Here is a 20,951-nt window from a genome sequence, read left to right as displayed (position 1 = left end):
GCAAAGAATAAATGTGACTCTTGAGAAGATTTACACTTGAATTTGCTATTGGAACTTAATTCTGGACAATGGATAATCAAGCAGGAAGCTAGCATTAATAGTTACTAGAACCAACAGTAATTTACTTCTATCGGCTTTTATTCAGTTTGTATTTTGACAATCTTTTGACATTGCATTGTATGCCTAAGACTGCTGGAAGACATGTCTTTTTGCAAATCAGTGTCAGCTTTCAACTATAAATTCACAGACCCAACAATATTTTGACTCTGTTCAGTCAAGCTTTTTTATATGCTTATATATGCCACAAGACTGATAATGGTAGTCACATCCTGCTCATTTTAATGAATGTTATTCAAATACTTCTGCACTTGGTTTATAATAATGTACCCAATCACTTTCATATTAATCTTATATGTAAAGTATTCTCTCTCACCCCCACGTGGAATTACATTTCCTTCCCCAGATGAGACGATGAATGAGAACTGCTTAGTCAAATAACTTCTGAAACATACTTTTGGAGTGCTTCTCAGAGCTTGCATTAAGATCCCAGGTTTCCTGATACTTGTGCTCAGGATGCATCATTTTCACAGACTTAATGCCCTTCTTATTACTACATGCATCTGATGAAGTGAGCTGTAGGTCACAAAAGCTTATGCTCAAATAAATTTGTTAGTCTCTAAGGTGCCACAAGTACTCCTTTTCTTTTTGCGGATACAGACTAACACGGCTGCTACTCTGAATACAGGCAAGGGGAAATTTTCAGCTGCTGCTGAGAGATAGTAGAGATCCCCAATTGTAGCATAAGAACTAAAACCTCTTAACAGACTCTGTGCTGCAATTTCCATCTTATAGGGGAATCAGCACCATAGAACCTTGTTAATTTCAAAAGCCACTTGAGCTGCAATACAACTATTTTAACTGTCTGAGACTTGATGAGGAGCATTCAACATAGACTCCTGCTGGGAAAGTGATGAGAAAAAGTGGAAGAGTAGAAATGCATATTGGAAGGAAGGAAGGAAGGAAGGAAAGACAGACCTGAGAAAAGGGCAAAGATAGCAACAAGTAACAGAAATAAACTTTGGAAATATACAAAGAAACAAAAGGCTACAGTACAGACACAAACTCATACTAAGCAAGGCAAGAGAAGAACTAAAGATGGAGAGATTAACAACAGAAAATAAGCAAGCAAAAGGAAGAAAATGAAAATCACTGAAGAGAATATAACACTAAAAAAAAAAGTTTTTTCCCCGTGTCTGAAAGACAAGTGGGTTATACAGGGATGGGTAATTTGAACAAAAAGGAAAGACAAGGGGAAAAAATCTGAGTAAGATGTAAAATAGAACATACAGAAAGATGTAATACTGGCAATAAATTTAATGTTTTAAATCTCAGTAATCCAAAGGATTTTAAGAATTTTTAAAATTACATCAGTAGTGTATTAATGTCTCATATTAGTGGTTATTTGCATCATACAGATGTTGCTATTTATTTTTACTGACAACTTTTAAAAAAAATCAATTTCTACAAAAGTAAAAAATTACAGCTATTATTAATTAATGGAATATTTCAAAAATCAAGACTTCCACAGTATCCTGGGGGACGGAATTACATTCAAAACTCTGAATTCAACTATAAAATGTACATATCTTCACTGGTTTATATTTTCAGTAAAATAATTCTCTCCTCCATTGTCCATTATATACAAAAAATTACTTAGCCCTGGCCTACACTGGGGGGGCGTGGGGGAGATGGATCTAAGTTATGCAACTTCAGCTACGTGAATAATGTAGCTGAACTCAACGTACTTTGATCAACTTACCGTGATGTCTTCACCACGGTGAGTCTACTGCTGCCGCTCCCCCGTCGACTCTGCCTGTGCCTCTCGCAGCGCTGGAGTACAGGAGTCGACAGGAGAGCGCTCGGGGGTTGATTTATTGTGTCTAGACTAGACGCGATAAATCGATCCCCGCTGGATCGATCACTGCCCACCAAGAGTGAAGACATACCCTTGACTAAATGGAGATGGTTTACCTTTTGACACATGAGACAAGGCAAGTCCAAACTGTAGTTCCAAGCCAGTTTTCCTAAGGCTGCAGCTCTCCATAGCACATTTGACTTTTTCTTATCTCAGTTTGATTTTTTTGTTTTTGGGGGGATGGGGGGGGGGGGGGGGGGAGTTGGCTGATTATTAGGAACAAAACACCATTATTGCTGCTTTATACTGTTCTTGTCTGCTGCCTCCATCTCTGTTAACTCATGGTAACAGCAGGAGCAAAAACATACCTAAGTGGCTCCAAGTTTGACTTCAACATATGCTATAAATGCTGCACAAGCAGCTGCACATTAACATTTCTACCATGTTGTATACTGTGATTTGATGCAATAGGCCATCAACATAGAAGGTGGGGGATCTAATAGGGAAAGCAGCTACTATTGTACCATGTGCAAGCCTTAGATGAAAGATGTGTAAAGCAGGGAACCATTCATATTCAAGTGAATAAAGCTTTCATTAACTTGAAGTTATGCAAATGAAAGTGGATCTTCCCATACTAGTGTTCCATTTCTTAGAATGTTCTCCTGCAATACCAAGATGCATCTGAATTAAGATTATTAATTGACAGAAAAAAAATCAGTTTTCCACAGATCTTCAAATTAAGTCACTACTTATATAATTTACACCAACAATCCAAATTCCATATATTTTATTAATTTATCCTCCACTGTTTTAAAGTATATTCGTTTAGATCAAAGAGGATCTGCCTGTCGATACCCTGTAGCACTGTTCATTGAGTGTGTCTAACAATATCCCCCAGTCAATATTGCCAAAACTGAGGAAGAAAAAAAAACTAAAAAAAGAAACAAACCATTTAGATCTCAAAACATTGGGTTGGACACCTGTTCCTCTCCTTCACCCCAAAAAAGTATTAAATGAAAGATTTGCCATCTCCTTACTCTCTCAGACCAGAAAATCTGAAGAGAAGGATCAAATTATCATCACTGTACAGCCAGACATTCAGAAGTAGCCAAAGTAATAATCCAGTATGGGACTTGATGGAGCACTGAATTCCCATTTAGAAAAGGCAGTTCTACAATATGGAAACTGACTTCACAATTGTCAGTCATGGTAATCTGCTGTTCTGTCAAGTTTGGAAGTAGCAAACAATAAAGAACATCCTCCAACAATTTCAAGTAAAAAAGTTAAAAATGTCAGAAGTAGAGCTATTAAGCCAAATGGTACAAAGAAACTGAATGTATTACTGTATATTTTATTCTTAAAACAGAAGGCCTTCAAATGAGAGAACCACAGGAAGAACAAAAGATTATATGCCAAGGCAACATCAAATGAAGAATGTCAATGTTGTAGTGCTTCATGAATGTATGATACACACATCAAAGGAACTGCCCTGAAATTTCTATATTTCATGTTTCTCCACCCACCAAGTTGTACTCCAAAAAAAAAAAAAAAATGAGCATCTAAACCTTCAAAGGAAGGTTCAATTAAAGTTGGAAAATAGGTCAATGGTCAACTAGAGATAGAAACGCGTGCAGCAAAGCATCAAAATCCTCTATGTCTCAGACGTAATATAAATCAAAATCAATACAGCAGACATTTCCTCAATCATTTACTTGTTGCAAACCAAATTTCAGACAACACGTAAAGCATTTTTGTTTTGCCAAGACATGAGAAAATTTAGGGAAAGAAAACTGATTGGTTAACTGGCGGACTCAATTTCTCTAAAGAACCAAACTAGTCTCAGAACCACCGTATTGGGGTGGGACATGAAAGTAAGGTTGCTTTTAATGGCAACAGCCAAATAGCGCTAAAATATCTAGCCAATGTGTTGCTTATAAGAAAGGCAAACTTTAGTCAGAAACCATAAATACATTTCATCCAGTGGTTCAAAACAAGATTTAGTAAGGGCCCACAATACTCGATTATGTTTCCATTATACTCAATAGTCTTTGAAGTGATCCTCCTTTTAGAATTGAGAATGAATCAGCTGGATAGAATGAGAAGGGGCTGGATGTACTGCACTCAGTACAGACTCTTTCACTTTCCAAGTAGTGACCTTATGAAAAAAATCATCTAAGAAGAAGTCTTGAATATCTTTTGTAGTCTCTCTCTCGTCTTCCTCTTCATGTACCATAAATACCAGGTCCTCCACATGTTCCTAAAATCTTGCTTGGGAGGAGGTTTTTCTGAATTTCAGGAGGGAATCAACCAGCTCAAGAGTAACTATGTTTTAAGAAGCATGACCATTCAGGTTCCACGAAGTAAGCATTAGACACTTAAGATGTGGGTGAGTCAAGGAGCCCTGGTGAATGAGGTCCTGAGAGACTGGAAGTATCCATGGTAGACATACTGATATGGGGACGGGCACTGGCTTAGTAAAGTTGGATCAGGATTACTGAAGTTAGCGCTGATGTTTCTGGCTATACTGGATGTAAAGAGAAAAGTTGGTAATATTAATGGAGACGCAATCAAAAGAATAATAGGATGTCTTCTTCATGCCTATGGTTGTCAATACGAAAAGGAGAATTTAATTATCTTTCTGTTAGACTGAGTTATGAAGTGGCATACACATGGAAGGAACCATCTCAATACAATCCGCTCAAAAAACTTGCTTGGTTAGCTCTCATTTTCCCTCATCCAGTTTATAGTAGCTGAGCCAATCAGCAAGACTGTTGGTCTTACAGCAGGTGTATATGGCAATATGGCGCAGACCCAAATGTAGAAAATCTTTCTACCCTCTGTTCTGGCTTTCACTTTTTTCCTGTCTTGATGGTTGAGATAAGCCATTGTGCGCTGGTCACTCGCCATTTGAATGACTACAAAGGAGACTGAGCTATGGGATGGGAGTTCAGACTGGAATCTCTCAATAATGTTAGAAATTGCTGGAATATCTATAATAAGTTTTCTCTTGAAGAGATGATGAGGTAATCATTTCTAATGTACCTCTGAAAGTTCAGAGGAATTCTCAACATATGATCCAATATCCTGTATCTGGTAGTTTCAAAGCCTGATCAGAAAGTTCTCAAAGAGGCAGAAGTGGAGCATAGAGATTGTTCTACACAAACCACCATCACAATGAGCAGCAGAAGACACTGGTGTGCCAATACCTAAAGGGGTGTGAGGAATTGTTCAATAAAAGGCCTAAATTTTGTTTTAATTTCTCCTCAGGCACTATTACGAGACCATGTTAATTTTGAATAGAACTCCCAGATGCAAGTGTTTCTGAGATGTGATAAGGGAACTCTTCTGATGGTCCACTATGCACTCAAAGTGTTCCCCAGGAGATTGATAGTGTAGAGCACATTGAGACCTGTCAACTTGCCTGACTTTACTTTCTCCAATAGCTAGTCCAGGTTACAGTACAGCTGCATAGCCTCTCACACAGACTACCAAATCTGCCATCAGCTACATGAACACTCATTGAATGGGGACTGGTAGAAAAACAATGCTTGGAAATGATAATGGTTGTTCCCAACTGCAACACATAGAAACTGCTGGTGCAAGATCACCTTTAGAATATGGTAAGCCTTCCTTGAGACCGATGAAGAAAAAGCAAGACCAGATGCATATCATTATCCCATTGACTCCTCACCGCATGACAGAACTGCACCCCAAAATTTAAGGTTTAATTTATTCTTTTTTAAACAGTATGTTTCTAGCCTTTGGGTTTGAAAGAAAACCATGAAAATGTGAACGGAGTATAAACCAATGCAATTCAAGTCTGCCCACAGCCTGAAACAATAGCTGTCAAAAGGGTGAATTGAGTCTTTTTTTCAGTGGGATGGTAAGCTTGAAACTTAAATATGACAGTTTAAATATCAGTATTGTTAATTACCATAGCTGATCATTTTAGCAAAAACATCCAACTACTGTGCCAAAAGCCCCAACTCCTCTCCATGCAGCTGCCAAATCCTCCAGCTTTGTCCTGACAATTTCTACAAGTTGTTAAAACACAAATATTTGAAATACTGAGAAGTACAAGTGTAGGAACAGCACAAAATAAATTGATTTTAATATAAATAAGATCTTCTGTCCTTATTGTAGTATTCATTTTCATATTTCATTCGTTAAAAACTCCACTTATAAATCTAAAAACAGCTGTCACAGAATTTCCACTACAGTGCCACAGAATCCAGGAATGTTACTGCAGAATTTAGGTTCCGCTTTGCTATGGAGTACATGGAAACATGAACATAAGAAAACTTTGTGCGTGGGGGCGGGGGGGGGCGCGGCGGCAGAAGAGAGGAGGGGACTACTACTTTGATTAGAAGAATTGAAGCCCCCATCCCTCCATCCTGAAATGAATTTTGAATACTGAAGTTCTGATGAAGTCTGGCCATATTTCTAATCTTTCTATGACTATGTTTCATTTCTGTTTCTTCAAGTCTTTACAAGATAGGTATAAACAGTGTATACACTTATATACACATGATTATGCATATTTATATGTAGAACATGTGTACCCAAGAAGATGTGCAATATTGACATATCTTAGGACAAGATTCAGCATCCGCAGCAATATCTGGAGGAAATGGAACAGTAACTCAGATAACAGACTTGTGCATTGTCACTATTCACATAATCCAAATTTTGTCAAAGTCCATGAGCAAAAAGGGAGGATAGTGAGGATTTCATATGTCTAATGTGAAAAACAGCGAGGTGTTTTTTTTTTTTTTTTTTTTTGGGGGGGGGGGGGGCGCTAGCTTTGTAGGTTGAGGGACTGTGGAGGATTGGAGAAAAAAGAAGGATGTGAGGGAAGATATTATCTAAGGCTGTCTTTAATCATCATGAAGACGCAGTAAAGGTCAAAATATTTAGTTTTTGCTTCACAGTTCATTTCTAGAAATGCCCTTGTTGTTACTTCCCTTGATCTGTTAGCTGGAGCTATAAAACAGAAAATTAAGTTAAGATGAGAGTCTATTCTAGGTCCTGCAGTAACATAATTTTCTTCCTCACTGTGATGAGGAAATGGTTTTATGTTTTGGGGTTTGTTTGTTTTGTTTTTTTTTTTTTTTTTTTGGGGGGGGGGAGGGTTGGAAAAAACTGATTAAAGTACTTGAACATCTGAAAATGCTGATATAAAGAAATCATATCTATAGCTGAAACACTGCTGAAACACTGAAATTTCAGTAATGTTATCCATCTCGAGAGTATTTGTACTACACCAATCAACCATGAAATCTTTGAACTTTTAATCATAAGGATGCATGACTAGTGTGCCAGATTTACAATGAACTCAATGTAAATATTCTATCAATGCAAATTAGATTAAAAACTCGCCCAGTGGCTTTTAACAACTTTCAAAAACGTTGTAATACACCTTTCAATAACCATTAAACAATGGTATTCCTCTCTTAAACATTGCTATGAACTGTTTCAAATTTAAATATATTCTATTACGAAGAACACTGTTAGCGATGGCAATGGTTTGGTTTGAAACCAACCAAATCAGAATGCCTTGGGATCCGGTATCACCTGAGTACTAGAAAGCCTAGAAATATCAAAGTATCTCAGAGCTCTCAGGAACAGTTTGCATCATTCAACCACTCCTACTGCTAACTCTGCATTGTTGCAATTCTGAAGGCAGCTGGCTACTTTTGCTGGTTAGGTATAGTACTTATGTAAAGCTTAATCAGTACTTTGGTCGGGGAAAAAATTACACATACTGAAGACAAGCCTAAGAAAACCCTGATCCAGACTGGACATCCCCCCCAAAAAATACAAGTCTTCCTAGATAAGTATTACAGATGCCTTCATATGAAATAAAGAACAGCCTGTGTTTTAATGCCTGGGGCCTAAATCATAAAATAGAAGGGGAAAAACCCCAACTCATCATTTTCTACATTAGCAAAAAGGGATGGCACTAAGTATTTTAAATTGTAGTCTTAAAAAATTGTAAGATTTACCTGTTGAACAAGGCATCTGGAAATTGGGATCATTGCTATCCAAAACAGGCAAACAGAACTGGGCACTTGCAGATCCTAGCATAGGATCCTTATCGCTGAGCATGTTCTTCAGCGAATCCTCTAAGAGATTCTGACTTGTACTAAAATCCTCACAGACTTCATTCTCCAGGTTGGATCCTAGAAATAGGGCATCATCTAAGTGTTCAGTAGGAATTAAATGGTTAAATGTATCAACTATATCCATGAAGACTCCTGTGTGTCTTTCAGCCCTATAGAAAGATAAGAAAAATACCATAAGAAAATAAGCTACAAATTGTGAATAACCTAAAAAACCAACAAGCTGTTTTGGTGGTTGTGTTTTCTAAAGAATGCTTAAGATACTTTAGAATTGTAACAAATTTCTGTTTATTGCTTAGAATGGACTCCTTGGAAACCTAAAAATTTATTTATCTTTTTTCTTCCCCTCCATCAGCACATACAGACTAGATTGTTATTGTAGGCTATCAGCACTGAAGTACAGTACTGGCATTTATATGCACATACAGTGAATTGAAACATTCTCTTTAAGAAAGTCTAGCTGGACCTCAATCAAATAAGGGAAAAAATCAAGACCAACCAAATCTGGGCCAACTGTCTTGAAGAAACATCTCTTCACCTTGAAAACTAAAGATCTGATTATCCTCAATTCCCACTGAAAATAACAGATTAGAGGGAAATCAGCAGCTAACAAGATTGGGCTCAAAACTGGAGGGAGAAGAACTACATTCTAGTCCATGCAAAAAGCTACCATGGAAGTGTACACATAGCCATATTTTTAAGATATAAAAAAAGCTTACTTCAGATATTTCACCTATTATATTCAACAGTATACTACAAACAAAAGCTCTTCGGCTGAAATTCTGGCCCCACTTAAGTCAAATGAGAATTGTGTCATTGATTTCACTATTTGTTATTAACTTTAAGTTGCTATGTTGTATAAGCAAGCCCCAGTGTACTCTACTAATAAGCTGCACCTATATTATGTGACAAGACTTGTCCTGGTTTCTGTAATACTTCTGTATGACAAACTGGAAATTCTGTTGCAGATTTAGTAATTAATAAAAAAGTGGAGTAAATATTTAACTAAATATTTTAAATGAACAGTTAATATAATTTTACTTTTATATTGTCCTCATATTGTCAGTATGCTCCATGTTTTTGGACCAAAGACAGATAACTGCATTGTAGAAGTAGACGGGGATACAGTGAAAGCTGCTATGAACAATAGCTGGGTAGCGGAAAGTTGGCATGTTGGCACACAATAAGGTTTTCGGAGACTAAGTTTTGGCAGCTAGAAAGTAGTTGAGGCTTTTGGAAAAGGGAAGAAGATGCATATCCTCTCTTGTCCTCTCTTCACCTCATAGCCAGGATCAGAGATTACTTTTTTTAATGAAGGTAGGGGAACAAGACTGTGTGGATCTGGAGCCTTAGCTCTTTCCCAGCCCTCCATTCCAGCAACCCTTGACAGGAAGCAGCTGCTCAACCCAGTACTTACTCCTGCTTACAGCAATAGTTAAGCACATTGAACATTTCTTTTAGAACGATCAACACTGCAGTACTTAGCAATATTCACAGTTAAGGATCAACGCCACAACAAATTCAACCATGTTTTTGTAACAAGTTCATAATACTTTAATCTGACACACATACAACGTGGAATGTGTCCAAAAAACCTGCTTTTTCCCCATAATATGACTGTGTCAATCTACGCTGAGTCCATACCTACCACAATCCCTGCTTTTTTCTTTGCAATCTGGGAAAATCTGGGCAGTTATCTCATAGTGCCTCAGCAGAGGAAGGAGAACCCAGAGAACCTGCACACAAAGAGGCACAAACACAAAGCACTCTGGATGTACTACTGACCAGAGAGCTGGGAATAAGAAAAACCAGCCAAACCAGGTACCCAGAAAGAATTAGGCAATACCAGCCCTACAATTAAAAAAAAAAAATCTGTATTATAACCTGATATAGAAGTCTTGTCTATTTAGAAAATTACACAACAGTGATTTGTTAAAGTGGTGTGTCTGCACTAACCATCCTGGCTAGTATTAAACAATGCTGCAATATGTCCACTTTTAGCATTCCCTATTGCTGTTCCAATTCCCCAGCAGAGGCCTCAAAACAGGCATCTGAGGAAGTAGCAAAACAACTGGAGAGACGCTGTACTAAAATGTTTTTAAAATGTGAGCTGTTTAAATAAGCCTTTTGCAGTCTAGAAAAGAGAGTCTATATTTTATCACTTTACACAGCATAGCCATTCTATTAAAGTACTTTTAAAATAAGAAAAAGCCTTATGATTGTATCCACACAGCACCTTATAAAACAAATATTGTATGCATAAAACTAAAAAAGCTCCAACAGCTCAAAATAAGAAAATAATTGGGAGTATAACATCGTGGAACTCTGCTTGGAAGACTAATGAATATGCTGCTCCTGTAATACCAGCCCTTTTCATATAGTATTAGAACTGAAAAGATACAGAGCAACAGATACAGGACACAATGGTTGTGAAATCTGCCCTGAAGGTGTAACTGCAACAGAAATGCGCATGTATTATTACAAACAGTTGTGTGCGTGCGGATACAAGGTGCTCAAAAGTGTTAAGGGTTTAGAATTCACTTACAACACTGAAATCCTTCCTCTATGCCTTTTCCACACTAAGGTAGTTTTCTAAGCCCTGGTCTACACTAGTTTAGGTCGAATTTAGCAGCGTTAAATCGATTTAACCCTGCACCCGTCCACACGACGAAGCCCTTTTTTTCGACTTAAAGGGCTCTTAAAATCGATTTCTTTAGTCCACCCCCAACAAGGGGATTAGCACTGAAATCGGCCTTGCCTGGTTGAATTTGGGGTACTGTGGATGCAACCAGACTGTATTGGCCTCTGGGAGCTATCCCAGAGTGCTCCATTGTGACCGCTCTGGACAGCGCTCTCAACTCAGATGCACTGGCCAGGTGGACAGGAAAAGGCCCGCGAACTTTTGAATTTCATTTCCTGTTTGGCCAGTGTGGCAAGCTACAGGTGAGTGCAGAGCTCATCAGCAGAGTGACAATGATGGAATCCCAGAATCGCAAAAGAGCTCCAGCATGGACCGAACTGGAGGTACGGGATCTGATCGCTGTGTAGGAAGAGGAATCCGTGCTATCAGAACTCCGTTCCGGTTTTCGAAATGCCAAAACATTTGTCAAAATCTCCCAGGGCACGAAGGACAGAGGCCATAACAGGGACCCGAAGCAGTGCCACGTGAAACTTAAGGAGCTGAGGCAAGCCTACCAGAAAACCAGAGAGGCGAACGGCCGCTGCGGGTCAGAGCCCAAAGCATGCCGCTTCTATGATGAGCTGCATGCCATTTTAGGGGGTTCAGCCACCACTACCCCAACCGTGTTGTTTGACTCCTTTAATGGAGATGGAGGCAACACGGAAGCAGGTTTTGGGGACGAGGAAGATGACGATGATGAGGTTGTAGATAGCTCACAGCAAGCAAGCGGAGAAACCGGTTTTCCTGACAGCCAGGAACTGTTTCTGAACCTGGACCCAGTACCCCCCAAACCCACCCAAGGCTGCCTCCCGGACCCACCAGGCAGAGAAGGGACCTCTGGTGAGTGTACCTTTTTAAATAGTATACATGCTTTAAAAGCAAGCGTGTTTAATGGTTAATTTTCCCTGGCATTCGCGGCCAGTACAGCTACTGGAAAAGTCTGTTAACGTGCCCGGGGATGGAGCGGAAATCCTCCAGGGACATCTCCATAAAGCTCTCCTGGATGTACTCCCAAAGTCTTTGCAAAAGGTTTCTGGGGAGGGCAGCCTTATTCCGTCCACCATGGTAGGACACTTTACCACGGCAGGCCAGTAGCACGTAGTCGAGAATCATTGCAGAACAAAGCATTGCAGTGTATGTTTGCTGGCGTTCAAACAACATCCGTTCTTTAACTCTCTGTGTTATCCTCAGGAGAGTGATATCATTCATGGTCACCTGGTTGAAATAGGGTGCTTTTCTTCAGGGGACACTCAGAGGTGCCCGTTCCTGCTGGGCTGTTTGCTTGTGGCTGAACAGAAATGTTCCTCGCTGTTAGGCACGTGGTGGGGGGAGGCAAAATGCGACCTTGTAACGAAACCACATGTGCTGTGTATGTAATGTTAACAACAAGGTTTACCATGAAAGAGTGTACTCGTTGTTCTATAAAATGTGTCTTTTTAAATACCACTGTCCCTTTTTTTTTCTCCACCGGCTGCACGTGTTTCAAGGATCACAGGATCTTCTCCTTCCCAAAGGCTAGCGAAGATTAGAAGGTGAAAAAAAAGCACCCGTGATGAAATTTTCTCTGAGCTCATGGTGTCCTCCCACACTGACAAAGCACAGACAAATGCGTGGAGGCAGACAATGTCAGAGTACAGGAAAGCACAAAATGACCGGGAGGAGAGGTTGAGGGCTTAAGCTGATAGGTGGCGGCAGTGTGATGAGAGGAGGCAGGATTCGATGCTGAGGCTGCTGGAGGATCAAACTAATATGCTCTAGCGTATGGTTGAGCTGCAAGAAAGGCAGCAGGAGCACAGACCGCCACTACACCCCTGTGTAACCAACCGTCCTCCTCCCCAAGTTCCATAGCCTCCTCACCCAGACACCCAAGAACGCGGTGGGGGGACTCCAGCCACCCAGCCACTCCACCCCAGAGGATTGCCCAAGCAACAGAAGGCTGACATTCAATAAGTTTTAAAGTTGTAAACTTTTAAAGTGCTCTGTGGCCTTGTCCTTCCCTCCTCCACCCCCCCCCCCCTTCCCCCCGGGCTACCTTAGCAGTTATCCCCCTATTTGTGTGATGAATAAATAAAGAATGGATGAATGTGAAACAACCATGACTTTATTGCCTCTGCAAGCAGTGATCGAAGGGAGGAGGGAAGGGTGGTTAGCTTACAGGGAAGTAGAGTGAACCAAGGGGGGCGGGGGACGCGTTTCATCAAGGAGAAACAAACAGAATTTTCACACCATAGCCTGGCAAGTCATGAAACTGGTTTTCAAAACTTCTCTGATGCGTACTGTGCCCTCCTGTGCTCTTCTAACCATCCTGTTGTCTGGCTGTGCGTAACCAGCGGCCAGGCGATTTGCCTCAACCTCCCACCCCACCATAAACGTCTCCCCCTTACTCTTTCAGATATTGTGGAGCACGCAGCAAGCAGTAATAACAATGGGAATATTGGTTTTGCGGAGGTCTAACCAAGTCAGTAAACTGCGCCAGCGCGCTTTTAAATGTCCAAATGCACATTCTACCACCATTCTGCACTTGCTCAGCCTATAGTTGAACAGCTCCTGACTACTGTCCAGGCTGCCTGTGTATGGCTTCATGAGCCCTGGCATTAAGGGATAGGCTGGGTCCCCAAGGGTAACTATAGGCATTTCAACATCCCCAAAGGTTATTTTCTGGTCTGGGAAGAAAGTCCCTTCCTGCAGCTTTTGAAACAGACCAGAGTTCCTGAAGATGCGAGCGTCATGTACCACGTTGATGTTGGTGAAACGTCCCTTGCGATCCACCAGTGCTTGCACCAATATTGAAAAGTACCCCTTGCGGTTTATGTACTCGCCGGCTTGGTGCTCCGGTGCCAAGATAGGGATATGGGTTCCGTCTATGGCCCCACCACAATTAGGGAATCCCATTGCAGCAAAGCCATCCACTATGACCTGCACATTTCCCAGGGTCACTACCCTTGATATCAGCAGATCTTTGATTGTGTTGGCAACTTGCATCACAGCAGCCCCCACAGTAGATTTGCCCACTCCAAACTGATTCCCGACTGACTGGTAGCTGTCTGGCGTTGCAAGCTTCCACAGGGCTATTGCCACTCGCTTCTCAACTGTGAGGGCTGCTCTCATCTTGGTATTCTTGCGCCTCAGGGCAGGGGAAAGCAAGTCACAAGGTTCCATAAAGTGCCCTTACGCATGCGAAAGTTTCGCAGCCACTGGGAATCGTCCCAGACCTGCAACACTATGCAGTCCCACCAGTCTGTGCTTGTTTCCCGGGCCCAGAATCACCGTTCCACCGCATGAACCTGCCCCATTAGCACCATGATGTCCGCAATGCCAGGGCTTGTGCTTTGAGAGAAGTCTGTGTCCATGTCCTCATCACTCTCGTCACCGTGCTGACGTCGCCTACTCGCCTGGTTTTGGTTTGCCAGGTTCTGGTGCTGCATATACTGCTGGACAATGCGCGTGGTGTTTAATATGCTCCTAACTGCTGAAGTGATCTGAGCGGGCTCCATGATTGCCGTGGTATGGCATCTGCACAGAAAAAAGGCGCGGAACGATTGTCTGTTGTTGCTCTGACGGAGGGAGGGGCGACTGGCAACATGGCTTACAGGGTTGGCTTACAGGGAATTAAAATCAACAAAGGGGGTGGCTTTACATCAAGGAAAAACAAAAACAACTGTCACACAGAATGGCCCCCTCAAGGATTGAACTCAAAACCCTGGGTTTAGCAGGCCAATGCTCAACCCACTGAGCTATCCCTCCCCCCGGTATTTCAGGCAGGACTGAATCTCCATTAAAATTTTGAAGGTGCCCCTGACAGACTTCACCGAAACGATTGTCGGCCATTGATTTCACCGGGGGGGGGGGGGGGGGGGGGGGAATGAATACAAAACAAATCTGGTGTATTCCTTGTTTTGATCCACTCCATCTATCTTTTACATCTTTGGCTGGCAGCAGACGGTACAGTAGGACTGCTAGCCATCCTCATCTCCTGCCTGGTCGGCAAAAGATGGTGCAATACGACTATTAGCCATCCTCATCTCCTGCCTGCTCGCCAGAAGACGGAGCAATAGGACTGCCGGCAGGACTAAAGAGAATGACCTGGTCGAGTCACTCCTATTTTAGTCCCTGTGCCCATGTCTGCCCAGGCGCTCCTGATCAACCTTACCAAGGTGGCCAAGAGCACCTCGGACATGATGACGATGGTTATCAGGCCTATTGCACCGTCTGCTGCCACAAGGCGATGGGCTGCTGCTGTGTAGCAATGCAGTACTGCATCTGCCAGCACCCAGGAGACGTACGGTGACAATGAGCTGAGTGGGCTCCATCTTTGTCTTGGTATCGCGTCTGCACAGGTAACTCAGAAAAAAAGGCGAAAAACGATTGTCTGCCATTGCTTTCATGGAGGGAGCGTGGGAGGGAGGGCCTGATGGCGTACCCAGAACCACCCACGACAATGTTTTTGCCCCATTAGGCATTGGGATCTCAACCCAGAATTCCAGTGGGCGGCAAAGACTGCGGGAACTGTGGGAAAGCTACGCATAGTGCAGTGCTCCGGAAGTCGACGCTCGCCTCGGGACTGTGGAAGCACTCCGCCGAGTTAATGCACTTAATGTACTTAGAGCATTTTGTGTGGGGACGCACACAATCGACTATATATAAATGATTTCTAAAAAACCGACTTCTATAAATTTGACCTAATTTCGTAGTGTTGACATACCCTACGTTTCCCCATGGCTGTTGGCACCAGTCAAGTGACATGGTTGTTCACAACATGGTAACTACTAATACAGTCAGGCCACTGTTAACATACTGTACTTGGAGTAGTTTTAAATGGCACATTGTCTAGGGTAGGGCGTCCAGTTAGCCATCTCTTTTTAACAATGCTGCCAACACTAATGTAGTTGAACAGACTACAAATTCAATCGTGGGATTTAAAAAAAAAAAAAAAAGACTTGGTGTAGATAATGCTAAAGGACCGTGCGCCAGTCTAGGCCTCTTAAAAGGATTTAAACGTGATTAGCTGCCACAACAACTAATTATGTGTGTGGACACAAGCCATGTTTACAGCCAATGACACTAACTGGTCACAAACACCAGGCTATTCTTAATTTTTATAAACAAAAGCTTCTACTTTGGAGAACAATTCTACATCAAGTTCTTCAGCCACAGATCCTGTTTATAACAAAAACATACAGACAGAATACTCTTAACATTTAAAAGCCTATATCCTCAAAAGCAAGATCAACAATTAAGATTATAGGTCATACCCTTGAAAAAAAAAAAACAGGCATGAAAATATGATTCAACTCTGACCCACTGTCATTTGTTCCAGTAATAGAAGTTTTGAACTTTTCTGCAATAATTTATACAGCACTGTATGAAATTCAGAAAAATGTTTCTGCTGTTATGGCATGTGGATTCAAATGTCATATCTGTATATCTATCATTGTCAGTGTCCTTCAGAATCTATATTCCATACTGTACAAATATTATATAGAAACATCAGCTGTATAAGTTACCTTTCACACAGCACCTAAGGAATATGAACTTTGAGTAAGTTTTTTGTTTTACTTTTAACATCCTTCCAATGAGATTATATTCCATGCATTAGCAAAATTAGGAGCTTGTTCTTCACGTCTGTTCTAAACAAGGCAATTTTCTGCCCCTAGGGGTTAATGGCTGTTTTTAACATCACTGGTGGGTTTTTTTGTTTTTTTTTAATTTTCAACTTTAATTTCTAGGTTATTGTTAGGAAAAAATGTATTTCTAAGTCCACATCACAAATATTTATTGTAGGAACTTGTCAGTGTTCCACAGTTTCAGCTAACTTAAAATCTGTTTAGATTCTCGCTGTCTCATTGCTTTAGCCTGTCCTTTCCCATTTTCCAGCTTTTAAAATTCATTTTTTTCTGCCACTAAATAAGCATAATTGATGTCTTTGCATCCCAAAGAGTTCTTGACTAAAATATTGTTATGGTATTATTCAGTGTGGCAGAGATTCATATTGCACGATATCCATCCAGAATTATATTAAAAGTGGTCTACGATGATTATGATTTCCAAGAGAAAGGAATTCAGATATCAAATGTCTCCTCCTTCAAACCAGCCTTGCAGGAGGGGAAAAAAGTATAATATCAGAGGAAGGTGGTGTCCACAAACACTCTTCTTAAATGTGCTTGTGTGTAAGGAACGTTACAGATTAGAACAGTCCACCTCAAATTACAACTATTAGTCTTTAATTGTACTTTCCATTTACATATTCTGGATTTTCTTTGGATACACTTAAATGTATTCTTTAGTTGCCTTTTTCTTTAAGTGTCAGCTTTTCTTTTTTTTTTTTTTGAAGAGTCTACTTCCACTTACTGTTAGCTTATTATGTAAATCAGGTTTCATATTTTTCTGTTATAATTAACTATAACTAACATCAACTATAGTTGATGTTAACTATAATTTACCTTTCTTAAAATCTTTATTTTAACCTGATACTGCTCTGCACATATTAGTTCACAACACTCATTTTATATTCCTAAATTTAAATTAGCCAAGTCTCACACAATCAAACTTTTAAGTCAAGTGGTCTCAGATGAAGACAGAGAATCAAGTTCACTTTTTTAAATGTAAATTTAATATAAATTTAACTGAGGCTATGAATAATGGAATCTGGCAGAACCTAAACTGAAGGAAAAAGCAAAATTTACAGAGTTTTAAGATAAGATGTTCCTTACCTAACTGCTAATTAGAATGCTAAATGTTGACAATGGTATTAGCTGAGCTAATCAATTAAGTCTTCTGCTGCTGTGGAAGTCTAATGTATTAAGGATAAAGTATAATTAGTTCCATTCTTTTTACATATTTTTCTGAATAGTGTTAATGAGGTCCCCTGGAACAAGTGTGCATATTTTGTGTAGAGTATATGATTGTACTAAGGCCCAATCCCTGGATGGGGTAGACCCCTGTGCCCACATGTAGTCATTTGCGGGACCAGGGCCTAAGTCTCATACACTAAACAATGCAGCCTCTTCAACAAGGACTTTGTTGGCTTTGAGACTGGTCAATGACCAAAGTTTTAAAAAAACGTCTGTACACAATCATGGGAAATGAGTTGGACCCTATATGCAGATTCCACAATAAAGGCCAGAAAATGTTATCAAATGGCATATAGCCCTACTATGATAAAATGTCAGACTGGGAGGCAAAAGAGGAAAGCTCCATCGTAGCTGGTATGAAATTAACTACATTCAAACAGAAAAATCCTTTTTAATCTTATGCTGAATACCGTACCTTAAATAACCCAAGTGAAAGGAGCATTCATCATATTAAATTTAGTTTACCTTTCCCCTTTCTCCTCCCCAGAATTTTAAATGCCCAGAGCCACCACAGATTGATGACAACCTGGGAGACCTTGGTTAAATCACATCCACCAAGGAATTTCACTTCAGAGAAGAAAGACACAGTAGAAATAAATAAGTTTTAAAACGACCTGTCCTTTTATAATCAAAGCAAACAGAAATATAATATGGGTTTGACACTCCTCTGATTCAAGTTATTGTGGGTTGTATTTTAATGCCAGAAGCTATTATTTGTATTACAGTAGTGCTTAGAGGCCCAAACTGAGAGAAAGCCCAATTGTACCAGGCACTGTACTGATACACAGCAAGCATCTATGCCGGGGCGGGCAAACTTTTCGGCCCAAGGGCCACATCGGGGTTGTGAAACCGTACTGAGGGCCTGGTTGGGGAGGAACAGCCTGACCCCCACCCCCATCCGCCCCCTCCCACTTCCCACCCTTGACTGCCCCCCTCAGAACTGCCAACCCATCCAACCCCCCCACTCCTTGTCCCCTGACCGCCCCCTCCTGGGACCCCCACCCCTACCTGCCCCCCGGGACTCCACCCCCTAACCCAACCCCCCTTCTCCCTGTCCCCTGACTGCCCTGACCCCTATCCACACCCCCGCCCCTGACAGCCCCCCCAGGACTCCCACCCCCTATCCAACCGCCCTCTGCTCCTCATCCCCTAACTGCCCCCTCCCGGGACCTCCCACCCCTAACTGCCACCCAGGATCCCACCCCCTTATGCAACCCCCCCTGCTCCCTATCCCGACTGCCCCCCAACCCCTATCCACACACCCCCACTCCCTGTATCCTACCCACACCCCCGCCCCCTGACAAGCCCCCCGGGACTCCACTACCAACCCGCCCTGTTCCCCATCCCCTGACCACCCCTCCAGAACCTCCACCCCATCCAACCGACCCCTGCTCCCTGACTGCTCCCTAGGACCCCCTGCCCCCTTACCTAACCCCCCCGCTCCCCACTCCCTTACCATGCTGTTCAGAGCAGCAGGAGCTCGCAGCCCCGCCACCCAGCCGGAGCCAGCTGCGCTCCCCAGTAGGAGCAGCGGGCCAGAGTGCTGGCGGCGTGGCTGCAGGAGAGGGGAAATAGCAGGGGAGGGGCCAGGGACTAGCCTCCCCGGCCAGGAGCTCAGGGGCCGGGCAGGATGGTCCTGCGGGCCAGATGTGGCCCGCAGGCCGTAGTTTGCCCACCTCTGGTCTATGCCCCACACTGTTTACAATCTAAACAAACAAGAGAAACAAATGTCCAAAGGGGAACAGAGGTATAGAGATGTGAAGTGACTTGCTTGAGGTCACACATCATGTTAGTGGCAGAACGGATAATAGCACTCAGGTCTCATGACACCAAGGCCAATGTGCCTTATCCACTGGACCACTCTGCCTCAAGTCCAATAATCAAGAGCAACTAATACACGTCACAGAGGAAAAAACATCTGGTATGACCACCAATTTCTGCTGAGCATCTGAGTTCCTACATAACTACAGGATAATAGTTTTAAGGTTATAAAATTTATCCTGGCAGTGTCTTTAAAAAAAAAAAGATACAAAGCTTGGTGGAAACATGGCTGAATTTGGTCTCTTTCCAGCTGTTCTTCAATTTTATTCCAATCACAAAGCCATAAAAAAGACGTGCCTAATAGTAGTCTCTACTCAAAAGAGTACCATCAATACTAGTATAGTTGTAGGTCAGGTCTAAGGCACATTGGCCGCACTGTATGCTTGCCCAGCACTCAGTCCCTTACTTTCATTCATAGATCCCAAGGCCAGAATGGACAACTGTGATCATCTAGTCTGAAGTCCTGTATAATAAAGACCATAGAACTTCCCCAAAATAATTCCTTGAGCATACCATGACCCTCGGTAAATTGTTCCAACAGTTAATTGTTCTCACCACTAAGAACGTATGCCAGTCTGAATTTGTCTAGTTTCTACTTCTAGCCGCTGGATTGTGTTAATTCCTTTCTCTGCTAGACTGAAGAGCCCATTATTAAATATTTGTTCCCTGTGTATGTACTTCTAGACTATAATCATGTCACTCCTTAACCTTCTCTTTGGTAAGCTAAATATACTGAGTTCCCTGTATCAGTGTAAGGCATGTTTTTTAACCCTTTAATTGGTCTCATGGGTCTTCACTGAACCCTCTCCAATTTATCAACATGCTTCTTGAATTATGGGCACCATAACCGGACACACTATCCCAACCAGCAGTTACACCAGTGTCAAATACAGAGGTAAAATGACCTCTCCTTTCTTACTCAAGATTCCCGTTTATTCATCCCAGGATCACATTAGCTCTTCTGGCCATAGCGTCATAGTGCGGGGCTCATGTTCAGCTGACTGTCTAACACCACCAAAATTTTTTCTACTGCTTCCCAGAATAGATGCTTCCGCATCCTGTAAGTATTGCCTACATATGTATACATTTACATTTGGCCATATTAAAAACACATACTGTTTGCTTGTGCCCATGTTACCAAGCAATCCAGATCACTCTGAATTAGTGACCCGTCCTCTTCATTATTTACCACACCCCACAGTTATGTGTCATCTGAAAACTTTATCAGTAACTATTTTGTGTTTTCTTCCAGGTTATTGATAAAGATGTTAAACAGTACAGGTCCAAAAGCCAATCCCTGCAGGACCCCACTGGAAACACACCCACTCCGTGACAATTCCCCATTTACAGTTAGATACCTATCAGTTAGCCAGCCAGTTTTAAACCCTTTAATGCATGCCGCGTTAATTTCATATTGTTTCACAATTTTTAACCAAAATGTCATGCAGTACCAAGTAAAACACCTTACTGAAGTCTAAGTAAATTACATCAAAATTATTACTTTTATCAACCAAACCTGCAATCTCAAAATAAAAAGATATCAAGTAGTTTGACAGGATCTA

The 20,951-nt window shown here is 41.6% G+C and overlaps 1 protein-coding gene across 6 annotated transcripts in view; it reads right to left on the bottom strand.

Annotated features, from left to right (window-relative positions):
* The window catches only part of PHF3 (PHD finger protein 3), a 79,061-nt gene that overhangs the window by 52,493 nt on the left and 5,617 nt on the right, over window positions 1-20,951 (bottom strand). For 3 of the 6 annotated variants that reach the window (XM_037894272.2, XM_037894271.2, XM_037894274.2), the window contains exon 2: window positions 7,921-8,189. The exons of 2 other annotated variants lie outside the window; for them this stretch is intronic. In XM_037894272.2, the coding sequence (XP_037750200.1) occupies window positions 7,921-8,164 (244 nt within the window). In that variant the 5' untranslated portion in view covers window positions 8,165-8,189. Of the gene's footprint in view, window positions 1-7,920; window positions 8,190-20,951 lie in introns of those variants that run through there. One more of the 6 variants, XM_027823044.3, reaches the window with a different exon arrangement.

The sequence above is a fragment of the Chelonia mydas genome, chromosome 3 (genome assembly GCF_015237465.2).
Source record: "Chelonia mydas isolate rCheMyd1 chromosome 3, rCheMyd1.pri.v2, whole genome shotgun sequence".
NCBI lineage: Eukaryota > Metazoa > Chordata > Testudines > Cheloniidae > Chelonia > Chelonia mydas.
This window is presented reverse-complemented; position numbering and strand designations above follow the sequence as displayed.